At 48.7% G+C, this 17,343-nt stretch overlaps 1 protein-coding gene across 1 annotated transcript in view; it reads left to right on the forward strand.

Moving 5' to 3' along the window:
* Positions 1 to 17,343, forward strand: part of PAPPA (pappalysin 1) — a 242,095-nt gene that overhangs the window by 190,522 nt on the left and 34,230 nt on the right. The window contains exons 16-18 of the mRNA XM_030294042.1: positions 6,273 to 6,483; positions 7,112 to 7,283; positions 16,367 to 16,514. Of these exons, the coding sequence (XP_030149902.1) occupies positions 6,273 to 6,483; positions 7,112 to 7,283; positions 16,367 to 16,514 (531 nt within the window). The remainder of the gene's footprint in view (positions 1 to 6,272; positions 6,484 to 7,111; positions 7,284 to 16,366; positions 16,515 to 17,343) is intronic.

Consider the following 17,343-nt stretch of genomic DNA (forward strand, 5'->3'; position numbering starts at 1 on the left):
CCCAACTATCTCCCTGCAGAGCCTGTTATGACTTCCCTCGCTGTAGGAATTGCCCATTCTCTTTTCTGTCTCAGGAGGAGACCCTTCCTTCTTTCTCAGAAGCAGATAGCCAGGCCCTGGAGGGTCCCAATGATCTCATCAGGACATCTTCCCCACAAAAAACAGGGTCACCCTTCCCCTACAAGAGAGATTCTCATACAACTCCTAAGAGAATGCTTCTTTCTCCATCTGTCACCCTGGTGTTTGGGATGGTCAGGGCCCCAGATAGACTAGGATGCCACTGGGTCCGAACCACTGCTGGGTGCTGATGGTAGACCACTACTCAGATTATGCCTGGAGACTTGAGGGTCACAGTGGAGAAGAGATTTGTCCAAGATCACACAGCTGCCTACGAGGCCATTTTTCGACATGAGCAATGCTAAGATGTAATCTGTTAAATGATTCTTCCTTTCTCACTCGTGCTCCACTCTGAGCAGTTGCTCAGGTTTTGAGAGTCAAACCTGTTCTTACTTGCTAAAGCCCTTTAACCTTTTCTGAAGCCTGTCCCTCAACCCAGAACCCCACTGAAGACTGGAACCTCAGAACTTGGAGAAGCCCAGAGGTTATCAAGGATAATCATTTAACTTGGCAATAGGGAAACTGAGGCCCAAAAGAGGAAGACATTACCATTAGCACTGAGGCCAGAAGGCAGGAGTCCTGACTCTAGATATGACCCTTTGCTGGGCATGCCATGCCCACCAATCTGGTGGAATTATCTACCTTGTGTCTGCCATTTGCATTCCCAAGCCTCTCCTGCATGGCAGGTGTGCAATGTTGCAGGCTCCTTTCTCTCTCTTCTTGGGAAGTTTTCCATTAGTTGTCTCTGGTGGTGAATGCAACTTAGAACAGCCTCTTTCCTTTGAGTCTAACATGCGGAATGACAAATGGGGCCCCTTGGTAAAGAAATGTGGAAGCAAAGGGCACCATTCTGGACAAGGGGGTGGAGGTTGTGAAATCTTATTGTATGACCAGTTCTTGATTTTGAGATACTCCACTCATTCAAATTCTCCTGATTCCATGACATGTTCTTTGGCTGTGCTCATGGGTAAAAGCTCTGTGGTGGGGTCAAGAGAGCACTTAGGTGGGGTGCCTGGGTGGCTTAGTTGGTTAAGCATCGACTCTTGATTTCAGCTCACAATCTTGTGGTTCATAAATTCAAGCCCCTCATTGGGTTCTCTGCTTATGGTGCAGAGCCTGCTTGGGATTCTCTCTGTCTCCCTCTCTCTGTCTCTGCCTCTTCCCCCTTGTGCTCTCTCGCTCGCTCTCTCTCTCAAAATAAACAAACAAACAAACAAACAAACATTTAAAAGAGAGAGAGATAGAGAGCACTTAGGAGTCAGACCTGGAGGGAGCCCCAACTCTAGATTGAGTGACTCACATTCCCTTATAGGGACTCTGTTTTCTCACCTACAAAATGGGATTGATGACAAATTGGGTTATGAGGAACATCAAGAAGATGGCCCTGATAATTCCTTCTGGGCCTGCCTGATGGACTCAATTCCAAACAGCTATTGATATAATTCCTTTCAGACATTTAGGAGGAGAACTGGACAATTAAATAATCAAAATGTAATCTGATTCACCTCGACTGGAGCTATGAGAGCCCAGTTTTCCTGAGCAAATGACATGCTTTCTGGGACTGCCAAGCCCAGCTCAGATTTTCTCTTTGACTCCATGGGGTCTCAGGAGCCTAGGAATGTGCTTTCTAGACTGAAATTGGCAGAGGATGGCATGTTTCTCTTGATGGCTCCATTTCTTTTGCCTCAGCTTTTCCCTCTGACTTGCTGCAGCCTCAGTGCTGGGTGAAGTTCCAGTTGGCTCTTTTTGGTAAAACGACCATCCTGAGATCCTTTATGTCCTTGTTTCCTGTCTCATCTGGCCCAGGACTTTGTACAGAGACCTCTCCTCTATACTTCCTGTCCTTCTTCCTCTTCCTCCTCTGTATCTTCTGTTAAGGTCTATTTCTTACTAGGAACAAAGAAACTGAATTTCCTCCCAGCTCCAGCAGTACTAGCCTTTGGCCGATGCAGCCTCCCAGGGGCTCGTGTGTCCTTTTCCAGTCCATCTAGCTGCATTTGTGTTTTCTCAAAACAATACAGTGGCCAATATTCTTTCACATCCTAAATTGTAGAGCTGCTATGAGCTCAAAGACAGCTTTGGCTTAAGGCCAGAGAGGTTAGGTGACTTATTCAGTGTCACATGCAGATTCATAATAGTTCATGCATTTAACAAATGGATACGAAGGGCCTACTATGTGCTTGGCACTAGGCTAGGGTCTGGCACTAAAGGAATGAACAAGGTCCATTCCCTGGCTTCAGGATGCAGGCACCATGTATGACGTACTAAGAAATCAGATGTTAGGTTTCCTGGTACTTCGCAACTTGTATTCTGCCCTAGGTTAATTTCAGACTTAAAGGTGCTCCCAAAGAGATTTGGTCTTCTGGGTAATCTTTTGAATAAAATAATAAAAACAGGCACATTTCTTTGACAGTACATTTATAATTATTTTAATATTCACTAGAGGTTGAAATTTCTTTAGGCACATTTGTAGGTAGGGTGAGCAAGGTTTATTTTCCTGACTTTAAAGATGAACAGATGAGGGGCACCTGGGTGGCTCAGTTAGTTAAGCATCTGTCTCTTGATCTCAGCTTGCATGTCCTTTTCCAGAGATCATCATGCTCCCCCAGGAAACACAGGCAGGGAATGAGATCAGGAGGCATGGACGTGACAGAAGCATCCAGGGTCTCTTTTAGAGCCAGATACTGCTGTGGGCAACCAGAGGCCAGTCCCTTTGGGGAACTGTGAGAGACAGAGCAGAATACTCCTCAGAGGTACCGCAGCTCTGGGAACTGGCATGTTAATCCACCAGCTCCATCACTGGTTGAATGCTTCTTCCCAGCAGCACTGTGAGCTTGCCCTATGCACAGGCAGAGCATGCACACATGACCACAACCAAAGGCCTCCAGCACAGGATTGCAGGTACACTAACCATCCTTCAGAATACAGAGGTCAGGGCTAAGGGGATGAGGGCAGGACATGGATAGCATGTGTTATACCCTTTCTTCAATGCCATATAATAGATATAGAGTAGTGGCTACGGCTGGGCATGGCAATACTGATTCTGTGTCTGCATCTCCTGGATTTTGTTTGTTGTTGGGGTGCGGGCATGTCCATGGTCCTGAACCACCAATTCCTGCTTTAGCATGGTTCTTCTTTTGAATGTGGTACACAGCTAACTCCTATATACCCTCTCCCAGAATTTACGTTTCTGGTTTGCATTCTCTCTCTGTGTCTCTGTCTCTGTCTCTGTCTCTCTCTCTCTCACATACACACACACAAACACACACACACACATTTCCTCTCTTGAGTAACATTTTGCAATTTTTATGTTATCTTGCCACTAAAGGACCATGACTTTCACTTTATAATTTGCATTGCTGATACGGTATACTTTTAGGAGTCCTAACACTTTTTCCACAGATATTTTATCTTTCCTGGGGAATTCAGAGAGGTCAATTCAGCTTATATCTTTTATAACTCCTCTTCCCCCTTCCCTAAAAGCTATAGGAGCCTATAGCTTTTGCTCTGCCTGTGTACCCCCAAACACTGCCCCACTCACAAAAGCAATGCAAAAAGCCGTTTGTAGTCTCTGGTGTTCTAGAAACCTCTCTGCTTCTATGGAAGCCAAATGAATCATCTTTTACTTGATATAGAAATCTCTATAGTTTGCATTATCACTGTTTATCAACATGCAATCAATCCTTTGTGGAGTTCACGGACACTAGGTTGCCTTGTGCTCACCAGATGGATCACACTGACAGAAGAGGAGAAAGAAGACAATGATTGGGGTCAGGGAGCAAGGAGCCTATAGAAAGAGTGCGCAGCCCTGCCTATGTCCTCTTTCTTTTCCTCTTCCTCCTCTTCTTTCTCCCTCCTCCTCCTCCTCTTCCTCTTCTTCCTCCTCCTCCTCCTCTTCCTCTCCCTCTTCTTCTTCCTTTTCTTCTTCTTCTTCTTCTTCTTCTTCTTCTTCTTCTTCTTCTTCTTCTTCTTCTTCCTCCTCCTCCTCCTCCTCCTCCTCCTCCTCCTCTTCCTCCTCTTCTTCTTCTTCCTCCTCCTCTTCCTCCTCCTCCTCCTCCTCCTCCTCCTCTTCTTCTTCTTCCTCCTCCTCTTCTTCTTCCTCCTCCTCTTCATCCTCTTCCTCCTCTTCCCCCTCCTCTTCTTCCTCTTCTTCTTCTTCCTCCTCCCCCCCCTCCTCCTCTTCTTCTTCTTCCTCCTCCCCCTCCTCCTCTTCTTCCTCCTCTTCTTTCTCCCTCCTCCTCCTCCTCTCCTTTCTCCCTCCTCCTCTTCCTCTTCTTCCTCCTCCTCCTCCTCTTCCTCTCCCTCTTCTTCTTCCTTTTCTTCTTCTTCTTCTTCTCCTCCTCCTCCTCTTCTTCTTCTTCCTCCTCCTCTTCATCCTCCTCCTCCTCTTCTTCTTCCTCCTCCTCTTCTTCTTCCTCCTCCTTCCCCCTCCTCTTCCTCCTCTCCTCCCTTCTTCCTTCCCTCCTCCTTCTTCTTCCTCTTCTTCTCTCCTCCCCCCCTCCTCCTCCTCTTCTTCTTCCTCTTCTTTCTTCTTCCTCCTCCTCCTCTCCTCTTCTTCCTCCTTCTTCCTCTTCCTCCTCCTCCTCCCTCCTCCTCCTCTCCTTTGTTCTGCTTCGTTCCTTCTTCTTCTTCTTCTTCTTCTTCTTCTTCTTCTTCTTCTTCTTCCTTTATCTGTCTCTGGAGTATCTACCGCCTTCTAGTATACCAAACAGTTTACTTTTTCATATAGTTTATTCAGTTCCTCCCTATCACACTAGAATATAAGCTCCAAGAGGGCTATGTTTGAGGAGTTTGTCCCACCATACAGAAGAGTAGCTGGCACATAGTCAGCACTGCGTAGATGCTTGTTGGATGAATGAAGGCCTCTGTGCAATTCACATGGGCCCCTCAGATCTGCCGACGAAGGTGAGGTTAGGAGGTATGGAGTGAAGAAGCAAATGAGGAACCTGACAGTACTTTTCTGGACACTTTTCGTAAATGTTTCATTTTGTCTGAAGGAGAGTTGGGGTTTGCTTCTCTCATTTGGCTCTCAGAGAAAAGGGCTCCACTGAACACATGTAGCCAACTTTCCATGGAAAATAATAACACCTTTGTCACTAGACAAAATTGGTTCGAAGCTGCAGTTTGCCTTTTACTAACTCTGAGGACTCGGTTGGGTCAGTTCACCATCTGAGTCTCTATTTCTCATGGGCCTGCTGCGAGAATAATTGAGTAATGTGTCCATGGCACTCAGGATGTGGTGAAGGTCCATCTCGCCCCATCTCTCCACCCCTCCAACCTTCACGTCCCCATAGCCTCCCACGTGCTTCCAGCCCTGCTTGTTAACACCGTCCAGTAATAACTGGGGAGACGAGTGTTTCCCCTTGAGAAACCCAGGCTTCAGGTCCATCTCTAATTGTCTTGGGGGAGGTTTTTGTGCATTGACAATATATGACCTGGCAGTGAAAAGCCTAACACCTCGTGTTTTACTTTTATGTGCAACGTTCCCCATCAGGCCAGCTTCCCAGTGGCAGTCAGCACGTCTGTTGGAGCTGGCACGGCCTACAGGGGAGTGCTGCTCTCTCAGCTGCTTTGGCAAAGCTTCACTGAACACTGGGGCCTGAAAGAAATATCAAGCCTCCAGATACCACAGTGCTGTCACTTCCAGGCACGAGGGGGGCTAGGATAAGTACAGGGGCACAGGGCCCAGAGAGTAACGGCAGGCAGTTTGAGGTCACATGGCACCCTGACATCAGAGCTCAGAGTAGATTCTGATAGGGGCCTCCTGTGTCAATGATCAGAAAGCAGGTACATTCATCTCTAGGCTCAGATGCCCGCCTGGCAAACCAAGGAGGATGGATGGAAGAAGCATGAAGTCTCTTTCCTATGCAGTATGTGGGGTTCAGAATCAGGAGTCAGTATCCTTGACTTTTCATTTACTATAGATGTGGGGTGAGTTACTTGCCAGGTTGGGTCTCCTTTTGTCACAGCTCTCTGGATCTCCTTAGGGTCTCTCAGTTGTAAATGGAAGGGTCTAGGATTCCAAGACCAAGAGCCTTCTGGCTCTTCAAGTTGGCTTAAGTCCAGGCAACCCGTAAGTTAGCTTGTCTGTCAGAGACCCATCCCCCACACCTTCCCGCCCCATCTGCTAAACCTTGCCCGCCTGTGTCCTCCAGGCAACAACAGCCTGCTGACCTGTATGGAGGATGGACTGTGGTCCTTCCCGGAGGCCCTGTGTGAGCTCATGTGCCTAGCTCCACCCCCGGTGCCCAACGCAGACCTCCAGACAGCCCGGTGCCGAGAGAACAAGCACAAGGTGGGCTCTTTCTGCAAGTACAAGTGCAAACCTGGATACCACGTGCCTGGCTCCTCCCGGAAGTCAAAGAAGTAAGTAGGGCTGGAAATACACACAAGTTCTGGGGGGCAAAGAGAGCCAGGTCTGGATATCTGATTACAAGGAAGCACTCATTTCTTTGCTAGAGGGATTAGCCACTGTTCATTACATGCTGCCCTGTGAGAATCTAGAGGGACATTGCTAGGAACTGCCTACTGGCTGTGTGACCTCAGGCAAGTGAGTTCACTTCTCTGGGCCTCTAGTTTTCAGCAATAAGATGGGAATGATAATATCAGTTACCGCATAGGATGATTGTGAAAAATAAATGAGGATGTGTATATAAAGTGTTTGCAAGGTACCTGGCACATAGTAATTGTTCAACAAATGGTGAGTGTTAATATCATCATTGTACTAGCACCCATAAGAACCTTCTAGAAGGAAGAGAGAGGACAGGAGCTTGCAGGGCTAGAATTTTATTTTAATCCACACGCAACTGAGACACTGTCTGAAACTCTTGCTTGCCTCAAGTTCTGTGAATGAATTTTCTTCAATCCCTATGCATGCCCCCTACCCACCAAAAGGACAGGTAGGGGATCAGGAACGGGAAAGGGAAAGGGGGGGAAGGCATGAGTCTAGCCATCTGGTCCTTGAGACATCTCTTCTTTTATCTCTTCTTTGAAGACGAGCCTTCAAGACTCAGTGTACCCAAGATGGCAGCTGGCAGGAGGGAGCTTGTGTTCCTGTGACTTGTGACCCACCTCCGCCGAAATTCCATGGGCTCTACCAGTGCACAAATGGCTTCCAGTTCAACAGCGAGTGTAGGATCAAGTGTGAAGACAGCGATGCTGCCCAGGTAAGGCTCCTTGAACTTGAGGTCGGTGCTCCGGGCCCTCTCCTATCTGCTTAGCGAAGACCAACCTGTGTCTGAAGAACAGTGTCCTCCAGTAGACTCTGAAGATATGGCAGTGTTGTCAATGCAGACATTAAAAAACTGGGTTCTAGTTATATTCTTTTGTAATGTCCCTGAGCCTTGTTGTCCTCCCTGAACACCATATTTTGGCTCAGAGACTCTTAGCTTTGTAAAATGTGTAGTGTTAGAACTTTTCCGAAGGAAAGCACGTATGGAATCCCATGACCTCAAGACATCAGTTGGTTCTGGCAGCATGAAGAGAAGGGGAACCAGGCTCAGACTAGAAGTGTAGAGTCTGGAGAACACTGGGGAAGAGAGGGAGACGAGGAGGAGATAGCAGGGTTGGGATTTTGTCTCCATCCCCTTGTGCCTGGGAGGAAGTCTGGCATTCCCACCCACTCCTGTGGGAGGAGTCTGTGACTGAAGTGCTTTTGCTGCTTCTGAGATGGGTGGGGGAATCTAGGATGGAGAAGGGGGAACAAGAGGCCAGCTCACTCCAGAGGAGCCTTAAACCCACTAGCGGTTCCACTGTGATAGAACCCGCTGTTTGGTTGGTACACTGAGCCCCGTATTTCACAGGTGTGCAAGAACCTTCAGCCAGGTGAGGCTAGGGTTCAGCTGGATGGGCCCCAGGCTTCACCTGCAGCCAGCACTCACCCATCTTTACAGTTCCCCCCAGATGCCAGGCCCTGTCAAACCACCATCCTTAAGCCCCTCTCTCTCCTGCTCCTCACATGCAAACCAAGTCCTACCCCTTCTGCCTCCAGGACATCTCCTAAAGCTGTTCTCCCCTGTCCCCAGTGCCACCACTCTAACTCAGGCCATCGACATCTCTTTCCTGGGCCATGTGCAGCCTTCTGGTCATCTCCCTGCTTTTAGCCCCCTGCCTCCCTCCAGCGCATTCTCTGCGTTTCAGCCTGAGCGATTTGTTCAGCGCATAGATCTTGTCACGACGATTCCCCTGCTTAAAACCCTTCTGGAACCAGTAACCCTCATCCCCTGTGGGATAAACTCCCAGCTCCTCAGGGTGGATTCGAGTCCTCTCCATCATCAGTGAGACTGCTTTCCCTCTTACCTCTGCATTCTCAGTTAAAGAATTTCTCTTACCTTTTCCAGCTGCCTCACTTCTAATCTTCCTTCCCAGGTCAGCTCAGGCACCCATTCCTCCAGGAACCCCTTTTACTGAAGGATGATTGGCACATGATGTTATATTAGTTGCAGGAGTACAACATAGTGATTCGACAAGTCTGTATGTCACACTGTGCTCACCACACGTGTAGCTATCACCTGTCACCTTACAATGCCATCACACTACCATAGACTACACTTCCTGTGCTGTACCTCTTATCCCTGTGACTTACTATTCAAGCCTGTACCCCCTACTCCCCTTCACCTGTTCTGCCCATCCCCCCACTCTGGTGACTATCAATCCCAGGAACTCTTTCTTGAGATCCCTTCTGTTGGGCTCAGTGTCCCTCCTTGGGGTTCTCCAGCCCACCCACCCCCCAGCACTGGCCATACTGTGCTGCAATTCATGTCAGGTGCCCCCCTCCCCAGGCTGTGAAATCCTTGACCACCTCTTTAATCTTCCCTGAGTTTTCAGCACTTGGGACAGTGCCAGACACCTAGTAAGTGCTCAGGAAATGTCAAGCTATGAGAAAGAGCCACAGTGAACATCCAGAACCATCTCCTTATTTTCTAAATGAGAAAAACTCACGCTGGGAGAAGTCAGTCAGCTACCCCAGGTGACACAGCTGGGGTCACCTGAGTCAGAATCAGAGTCCAGGTCCTCCCAACTGCAGACAGACTGAATCCAACAGGCACCAGTTGAAAATCCTTCATAGAGTACACCCGTGGACGTCTGTGTACCCAAATCCTTCCCAGCCTTGACGGCCAGGGAAGCAGAAGCCAGTGCAGGAACAAGCAAAGGCCAGAGATTACCCCGGCCTCATGCAGGCTGATCAGCTCCCCTCTCCCTCCCTTACATAAAACTGTTGCTAACAGTTACCCAAACTGCTGAGCCAAATAATATTCTGGCCGTGGTCATGTTATCAAACTGGAACCCAGTCTGCCTGGGGCCTGCCAAGTACCTTTCATGGCCAGTTTGTATTTAAAGGAGAGGAAAATGTAAATTTATCAGACGACTCAAGCAGTTCTGTTTGGCAACCGGTGGAGAGGCTAGACGCGGAGGGGCAGGGTATTGCCTGTCGGCGCAAAGAATGAGGGGACGTGTGCCAAATGGGCTCCTAATACAATTGACGTTTCTAGTTTGTACCGAAAATGAATTTCCTCTACCCTCAGACCAGGGGCCTGAGAGCCAAATCTAGTATTCACCTCAGATCCCCTCTTGCTGCCTGTAAACACAGCAGAAACCTACGACCCAGAGCATCTTGAATTAAACAGCTTGTATAGAGTCGGAATTCTTTGCTTTCCAAACAAGTTCCAGATCCTGGCAGCAGGGACAGAGACTACTATAGGGGAGGTTCGTGTTCTCCCTCCCACTGCCACTAAAAGCACATTAACAAATAAAACCTCTGCTTCATTTATGCCTTGGGAGCCACGATGAACTCTGAGTTCAAATCCTGACTTTACCACTTCCTCGTGGGAGGACCCGGGCAAGTTGTTTAATCCTTTAAGAGTCAGTTTTCTCATGACTCATAGTTTGTCTGGATTACATGAGATAGTAAAAGTACAGTATGCCTACGAGTGCCACCCTGAAATTGTACAGTACACAGCCTGTGTCACCACATATGGCAGCCCTGGGGAAGGCACAGACCACAAACACCTTCCTTTGAGGTCACTTCTAGTGGGGAGAATCCCTGATGCTCCATGTGGGCTCCTATAGAATCTGGAAACAAAGGCAATATCTTGAAAGTTATCCCTCTGTGGGAGGCAAGCCCCAGGAAGTCAGAGAGGGCGGCATCTATCACGCATGAAACCAGAATGTGGGGTGGGGAGATTGGTGTGAACCATAGGGAAGCCCAATTTCTTGCTCAAATAAACTGTAGAATATATAGGCTCTCTAGCCTAGCAATGCCCGGTAGAACTTTCTGCTATGATGAAGATAGTCCCTATCTGTGCTTTGAGATATGGCGGCCACTGGTCACATCTGGCTATGGAGTACTTGAAATATGGCTGGAGTGACTGAGTGACCAAGTTTTACACTTTATTTAATTTCAAATGGTTCAAATTTAAATGCAAACAGTCACACTAGTAGCTACCATATTGGACAGTTCAGCTCTCAAATTTATAGCGTTATTATTCCTGTGAACCATGACCGAGAACCTTGGTAATAACAGCTTTTTAAAGTGTTTCCAGGATGCCAGACAGGTGCCCCAGACTTTCATTCATTTCGACAACTCACAACAAACATTTGAAGAAGAAACACCATCCCCTTCTTCCAATGAGGAAAGAAGGCTAGGAGGCTAAGTTCTCGTCCATAGTTACGAGTGAGTGGGCGGTGTTGACGGGCCCCACAGCCCTGTTCTTCCCACTACCCCCGAACATTTCCAGGGCAGGCTAGTGCCAAAGGGCAAGAACTCCATCCCCAGACAGCTGGGGAGAAGTGCTAAGTGTCCCAACATTTAATCCAGCTCAGATGTTCCTGAGCTGTCCAAGGTGATAACTCAGGCCCAGTTTTGCAGAGAAGCACTGTGGGGAATTTGCAGGTGATTAGGGGAGGAGGGACAGAGTCTGTGGCAGATGCCTGCACAGGGCCCGCAGCAGGGGAGGGAGAGACTAAAGGTGCTTGTCGACCAAGTAATGCTCTTCACGGGGCTTTCAGTGGCTCGGGAGGAGCAAGACCGGAAGGGTGGGGGTAGAATCAGTGATGCACCCAGTTCATCACATGGGTCACAGAGGTGGCTGTGAAAGCCTTTCTGCCACTAGTGGTATGCATCTGGCTCCTGCCTTTATGGGCTCTGCTGTTGGATACAGCACAGTTCTTGCATGCACAGTGCCTCTCCAAGCAGGGGCGGCTTTTAGGCTGAGCCTTGTGAAATTCTTGCTTAGGCACTCTGGGCTTCCTAGAGGAAGTTAGAAACTTCACAGGAGGTGGACAAGACCTAGGAGATCCCCCACTGCAGCCCGCTTATTTTACAGATGGGGCCACTGGAGCCAGAGAAGGGAAGGGACTTGCCTCGAGTCACACAGCAAGTCACTAGCAGAGTCAGAACTTAAAGTCTCCGATCTCCTAACCAAGGCATGACACATACCAGATTTTCTGCCCATCCTTCCTCCTACACAAAGGGCTACATGTCACCCTTGTACCTTACCTGGAAGATGCAATGTGCATATAAGGGCAACGCATTGCCTGGGGACGGAGGCAAGTAATTAATAGCAGCGGTTTATTAAGCATTTATTACTTGCTAGTCCCTGGGCTGAGTGCTCTACATGGACACATTATTTAAGCCCCACAGCATCAGTCTGGCATTGCTGCCCCATTTTGTAGATGAGGAGGCTGAGGTCCCATAAGGTAAGGTGGTTCTCTCTCTGTTATATAGCTAAGAGTGGTGGACCTGAGATTCCCGTTATTAGGTCAGCCTGCCTCCAAGGCTTTAGCTCTTTATGTCCCATCTGTACAGCCTGGTTCTGTCCTGCTCTGAGGCTGCCATGTGTCTCTCTGCCATTATTTTGTCTATTCCCATCTCTGCTAAGGAGAAGAAATCTGATTCTCCCCCTCTCCTCATCTCGCCTCCCCCACCTGCCTCTCCCCTCCATTGCAGTACAGGCACAGAGGCTTATAGTCAGGAGACCCAGCTCTGACACTGGCAATCTCCATGACTTGGGCATGCATGCTGCCTTCCTGCTGTGGCTGCTGCCACTTCTAAGATGTTGGGGATGCTTGGGTTGATTCTGAAGTCACCCTAGATATAGCGGAACAGAGTGGCCCTGAGCCTTAGGTGACAGAGAGCCCCAGTGTGTGTTTAAGCTCTAAATACTTCCCATAATCTAACTTACTTGGTCCTCATGATGATTGTGTCAGGTAGTGGACCCCATGCCCATTTAGTAGCTGAGAAAATTAAGGGACATAGGTTAAGGAACTTCCCTAAATAACCATGGATAGGAAGTTACAGGGCTGGGATTTAAATCTCCATAGTTGGCTTGAATTTGGCTTGAGTTCATGCTCCTGACCATTACAGTGGCATTTAAAAACTCACTTTTTCACTTGCTAGCTAAACCTCAGTTTCCAAATCTGTAGCAGGAATATAATTTCTACTCTACTATGTCGTTAAAAGGATTTCGAAATGCCTGTAAAACACTCGGCACATGGTGGGTATTTGATAATAGAATTATGATATGCCTTCAGCCCTTCCGGGGCCCCTGTGGCTAAAGAGACTTTGAGAGAGCCACACATGCTTTTATACAGATAGATTTATACAAAGGCACAGAGAGGCAAAATGTTTTGCTGAGGGATGCTCAGCCCTCTTGGAAGCAATTTCACTTTAGCATTCGGAATTGTGCATTCAGAACCAAGTGTACCCAGCAGGCTTCTTGCCCAGCGGTCTTTGGTTCTATCAGATTGTATCCTCAATGTCCAGTCTTCCATGGTCACAATAGACTTAACATCAAGGGTTAATTCTGAGGCTCTGTCCTAGCTGGTAGGTAAGCGCCGAGTGCACCAAGATCTAGTCCTAAAAGAGAATGTGGAAATCCAGAAAGGCTCCGGGAAGTCTGCTGTGCAGGGGACTCGGCAAAGACAAAGATGTGGAGGTGGGAAGCAAGAGGAATGTGAGACTAGAAGGAAAAGACAGGTGCATAGCAAGAGATGGGGCTAGACTTGTCATCTGGGTTCCGCTCTGGAGGCCCTGGAGTGCCAGCCCACAAGTATGCCTTGTTTGGAAGTCTAAGGTGTCTTAGCAGAAGGTTGTCATCTTTTTTTTCTTTTTTCTTTAAAGCATATTTAGTCAGCAGTAGAAAGTGCCCGATGAGCTGGGCAGGAGGGAGAGGGGCTGGAGGCAGCAACACCAGTACCTTTATGTTCCCACCTTCTATGGTAGAGCCTTCTATAGTGGATTTCTCTATGGCGAAATTCCCTGAGCAGATTCCAGCTAGTTCTAATACGTTCTCTGCTGCAAACCGAGGTCCCCAGCCAACTCTGGCCCACGTAGTGCTGAGGTCTGCAGCCCTTCGGGGGCTGGAGGCCAAATGCATCACAGGCCCAGGCCAAGGCTCCAGGAAATTGGGGTCAATTCCCTACTCCCCCGAGGGCCCAGCAGAATCATGGGGCCTGGGGCTTGGGGCTCCGGGAGGGAGAGTCGGTTCTCTGAAGCCACATGAAGCTGCCTAAACTTTCCCTGATGTCACACACAATCTCTGGGGGTGGACTCTGTGAGTCGTCCCACAGCTGCATGCTTGGGATGGGCCACCCTTCTCCCGGGGCCACAGAGGTTCCCACTGCATTTGGAAAGACCCATGAGAGGCCAAGAGAGCCCCCCCCCCACCGCCGCCACCCCCTTTCTCTTCTGAATCCTGTCTCCTTGCAGCTGTTTTCTCAGACAGGGTAGCCTCAGCCTGCATCAGCTCTTTGAAAGAGCTTATTCATTTCCTTATACACGCACTCATTCATTTATTCCCTAATTCACCCATTTCTTCGTTTGCTCACTTATGCATTTATTTCCTCACCCACACATTCATTTATGCTCTTGCTTATTAAACAAATTCATTCCATAACTCTCTACGATTCGCCACATCTTTTCTTTTGTTAAACAGATAGTTCTTTTTTGTTGTTGTTTTGTTTTTGAGAGAGAGAGAGCGCACACGAGCTGGGGAGAGGGGGCAGAGGGCAGAGGGAGAGAGAGAAAATCCTAAGCAGACTCCATGCTGAGCACAGGAACCCGATGCAGGGCTCGATCCCATGACCCTGGGATCTGCCCTGAGCCAAAATCAAGAGTCAGATGCTTTACCGACTGAGCCACCCACGTGCCCCTAAACAGATAGTTCTTGAGTGAGCAAAAATATCTACTGAGTGATGAATGAATGGACCAAATTATCAGGACCTATTAGAAGTTGTGGAAAGGCCCTGAGGATGCAGGGACGAGTGGGGAACCGTCTTGGGCCTTGAGGGAGTTCATCATCTGGGTGGGAACAGATGATAAACAACAAGGCAGTGCATGGCAGAGACGTTGAGTAGCACACTCTGCAGAGTTGGAGCAGCACTAGGACACGATAGTTTGTGCCAGACAAGGTGCTGGGGTGGGGAGGGAAACAAAGCAGCCAGAAGGCCCGTGAGTACAGAGGCATGGTGTTGTGAAATAGCTATGGTGCATTTGAGAATGCAGGTGATTTAAACCAAAGTTCAAGGTTGGTGGTGACATTGTAGGGAGCGAGAGCATGGAGAATTAGCCAAGGTTAAGGCTGTGGGGGCTCTGGAGGCCAGACACCAGAGTTTGAATGGCGGCTAAAGGGCACAGGAGCCGTTGCATAGGTTTTCACATTGGTAGAGCATGATCAGCTCCTCTGGCCTCATACAGAGTTTCTCTTCTGATCAAAAGCTTGAAAGAGGGAGAGAACAGGGCACCTGGGTGGCTCAGTCAGCTAAGTATCTGACTCGTGACTTTGGCTCAGGTCATGATCTCATGGTTCGTGGCATCGAGTCCTGTGTCTGTCTCCACGCTTACAGCGTAAAGCCTGCTTGGGATTCTCTCTCTCCCTCTTGTTCTGCCTCTCTCCCGTGTGCACTCTCTTTCTCTTTCTCTCTCTCTCTCTCAAAGTAAACAAATAAACACTTTTAAAAAAAAGAAAGAGGGAGAGAATGTACAGTGTATTCTCAGATGGAAGGACCCCCCGTCCAGAAACCACTCATGGTTCTCCATTCTCAAGGGACAGAGTCCAAACTCCATAAGCTGACATTGAAGCCACACTCTGCTTCTGCCCTACCAACTCCTCCTCTCTTGGATCACAGGATGAGAAACCTTGGGGAGCTGTCTGTTGCTCACTGTACTTCCTTGCATTTGCGCATGCCCTTTGGCCTTCCAGAAAAGTCTTTCCATCCCTGTTCTGCCTGTGATTCAATGCATCCTTGAAAACTCCTTTCCATATATCACTTCCTCTCCGGGGCCCTCCCTGCTTGCCCTTCACAACCAAAATTACTCTCCCCACGTGCTCACGGCACTGCTACCGAGCACGGTCACACGGACATGACTGTCTCACTGTGGCAGATACTGGCTCACTTCACATTTGGACCCCACACAGTCTGGGCACTAAGAAATGGTGCTTGGCTTCAGGGGAAGGTCTGACATTTCCACAGAGCTGGACCTCCCATTAGAAGCCCAGACTTTGAAAGGGGGCTCAGAGAAAGGACCATGTCTGCAAGCTGCATTTGCCTACCACCTTGCAGAGGGTTGAGAAACTGTGTTGTGCCTGTTTTAAAGAGTTGATGGAGGGCACAGATAGAAGTATCCCCACACCACCCTCCTGGTGCCATTGTTGCTGGAATGCAATGGAATGGAGCAAAAGGAAGGAAGGGAAGGCAAAAGAGAGGAAGGCAGTGTCCAGGAAGAAAAAGTTTCTCGCCTGCCAAGTTAGCATGTGGCAGAGCCCTGACATGGGGTACTTTCTCACTGGCTGAGATTAAGTAAGCTTTGCTCTGTGGCTACCTTCTCACGAACAGCCCTAGGACCCATGTTCTTCCTTGCTGTATGAGTTAGGGAGCATTTGGTCCCCTACCTTCTCAGTTATAAAAAAAAAGATCAACACACAAAACAAATCCCTCTGACAAATCTCTGAAAGAGCTTGAAGCTAGGACATAGGAAACCTGGGAGATGGGCTCCATGGGCTCTCTGGGGGGCTTTGAGCAAGCTTCTTTCTGCACGGAGTCCTCAGTTTCCCCATCTGTAAAATGGAGATGTGAACAGTGCCTCTAGTTCAGGGTGATTGGGTTTTGTACATGGTTCAGAAACTGGTTGTGGAACACTTCTAGGGCTCTGGGAGATAAGGAGCAGTCTCCTCGTTTCTGTTGAGGGGCTTATGATGTTGAGGGTGGTCATCCCTGTTGGTCATCCTGACTGTTCTTGCGTGGTGTTCAGGGACATGGGAGCAACGTCATCCACTGCCGGAAAGATGGCACCTGGAGCGGCTCCTTCCACATCTGCCAGGAGATGCAAGGCCAGTGCTCGGCCCCAGACCAGCTCAACAGCAACCTCAAACTGCAGTGCCCGGACGGCTACGCCATCGGTACGGTGTGTGTGTGTGTGATGGTGCGAGCGGGAGGGGCAGATCCTTCTGGCAACCTGGGGCTGGTGCCTCGCTGGATGACTGGGCACCTCTACCTCGTGAGGCCCTGTAAGGGGGAAACAAAGATGAGAGGGACCAGGTCCTTGCTCCCAGAAAGAGTAAAAGGCACGAATGTTAGAGAAACAGTGGTGAGTAGGGTCTTCCTGGAATACAGAAGAGCTGACCGCAGAATCAGGAGACAGAGGGGGCTCTCAGAGGAAGGGATGCTTACCCAGGCATTTGCAAGAGCTTGTTGGGTGGGAAATGGCATTCCAGACAGAAGAAACTATGTGGCAAAGGGAAGGAGATGTGGAAGCACCTATCACATTTGGGAAAGCAATGGTGGTCCTAGCTGCCTTTTTATCTGGAATCTGAAATTTTGCATAATATTCATCATTCATGAGTACCTACTATGGGCCAGGCCCTGCATCAAGCACTTTATAGAGGCACCATATCTTTTTTTTTTTTTTTTTTTTTTTTTTTTTTTTTTTATATGAAGTTTATTGACAAATTGGTTTCCATACAACACCCAGTGCTCATCCCAAAAGGTGTAGAGGCACCATATCTTATCTGCCCAATGACCTTTGACATATGAGGAAACTGGGACTTGAAGGGATAATAGAACATGCCCTGAATCCAGAGGGCTCTTCTACTCCAAAGCCTGAGTTCTTTCCGTGGCATCCCAGTTGCCTCCAACTGGAAAGATAAATAGCATTTTCAGAATATGATTTGCGTGGTGATAGGCGAGCTCACAGAGCGCTCACAGTGAGAAGAGACAACCTGGGGTTTG

The sequence above is a fragment of the Lynx canadensis genome, chromosome D4 (genome assembly GCF_007474595.2).
Source record: "Lynx canadensis isolate LIC74 chromosome D4, mLynCan4.pri.v2, whole genome shotgun sequence".
Classification (NCBI taxonomy): Eukaryota; Metazoa; Chordata; class Mammalia; order Carnivora; family Felidae; genus Lynx; species Lynx canadensis.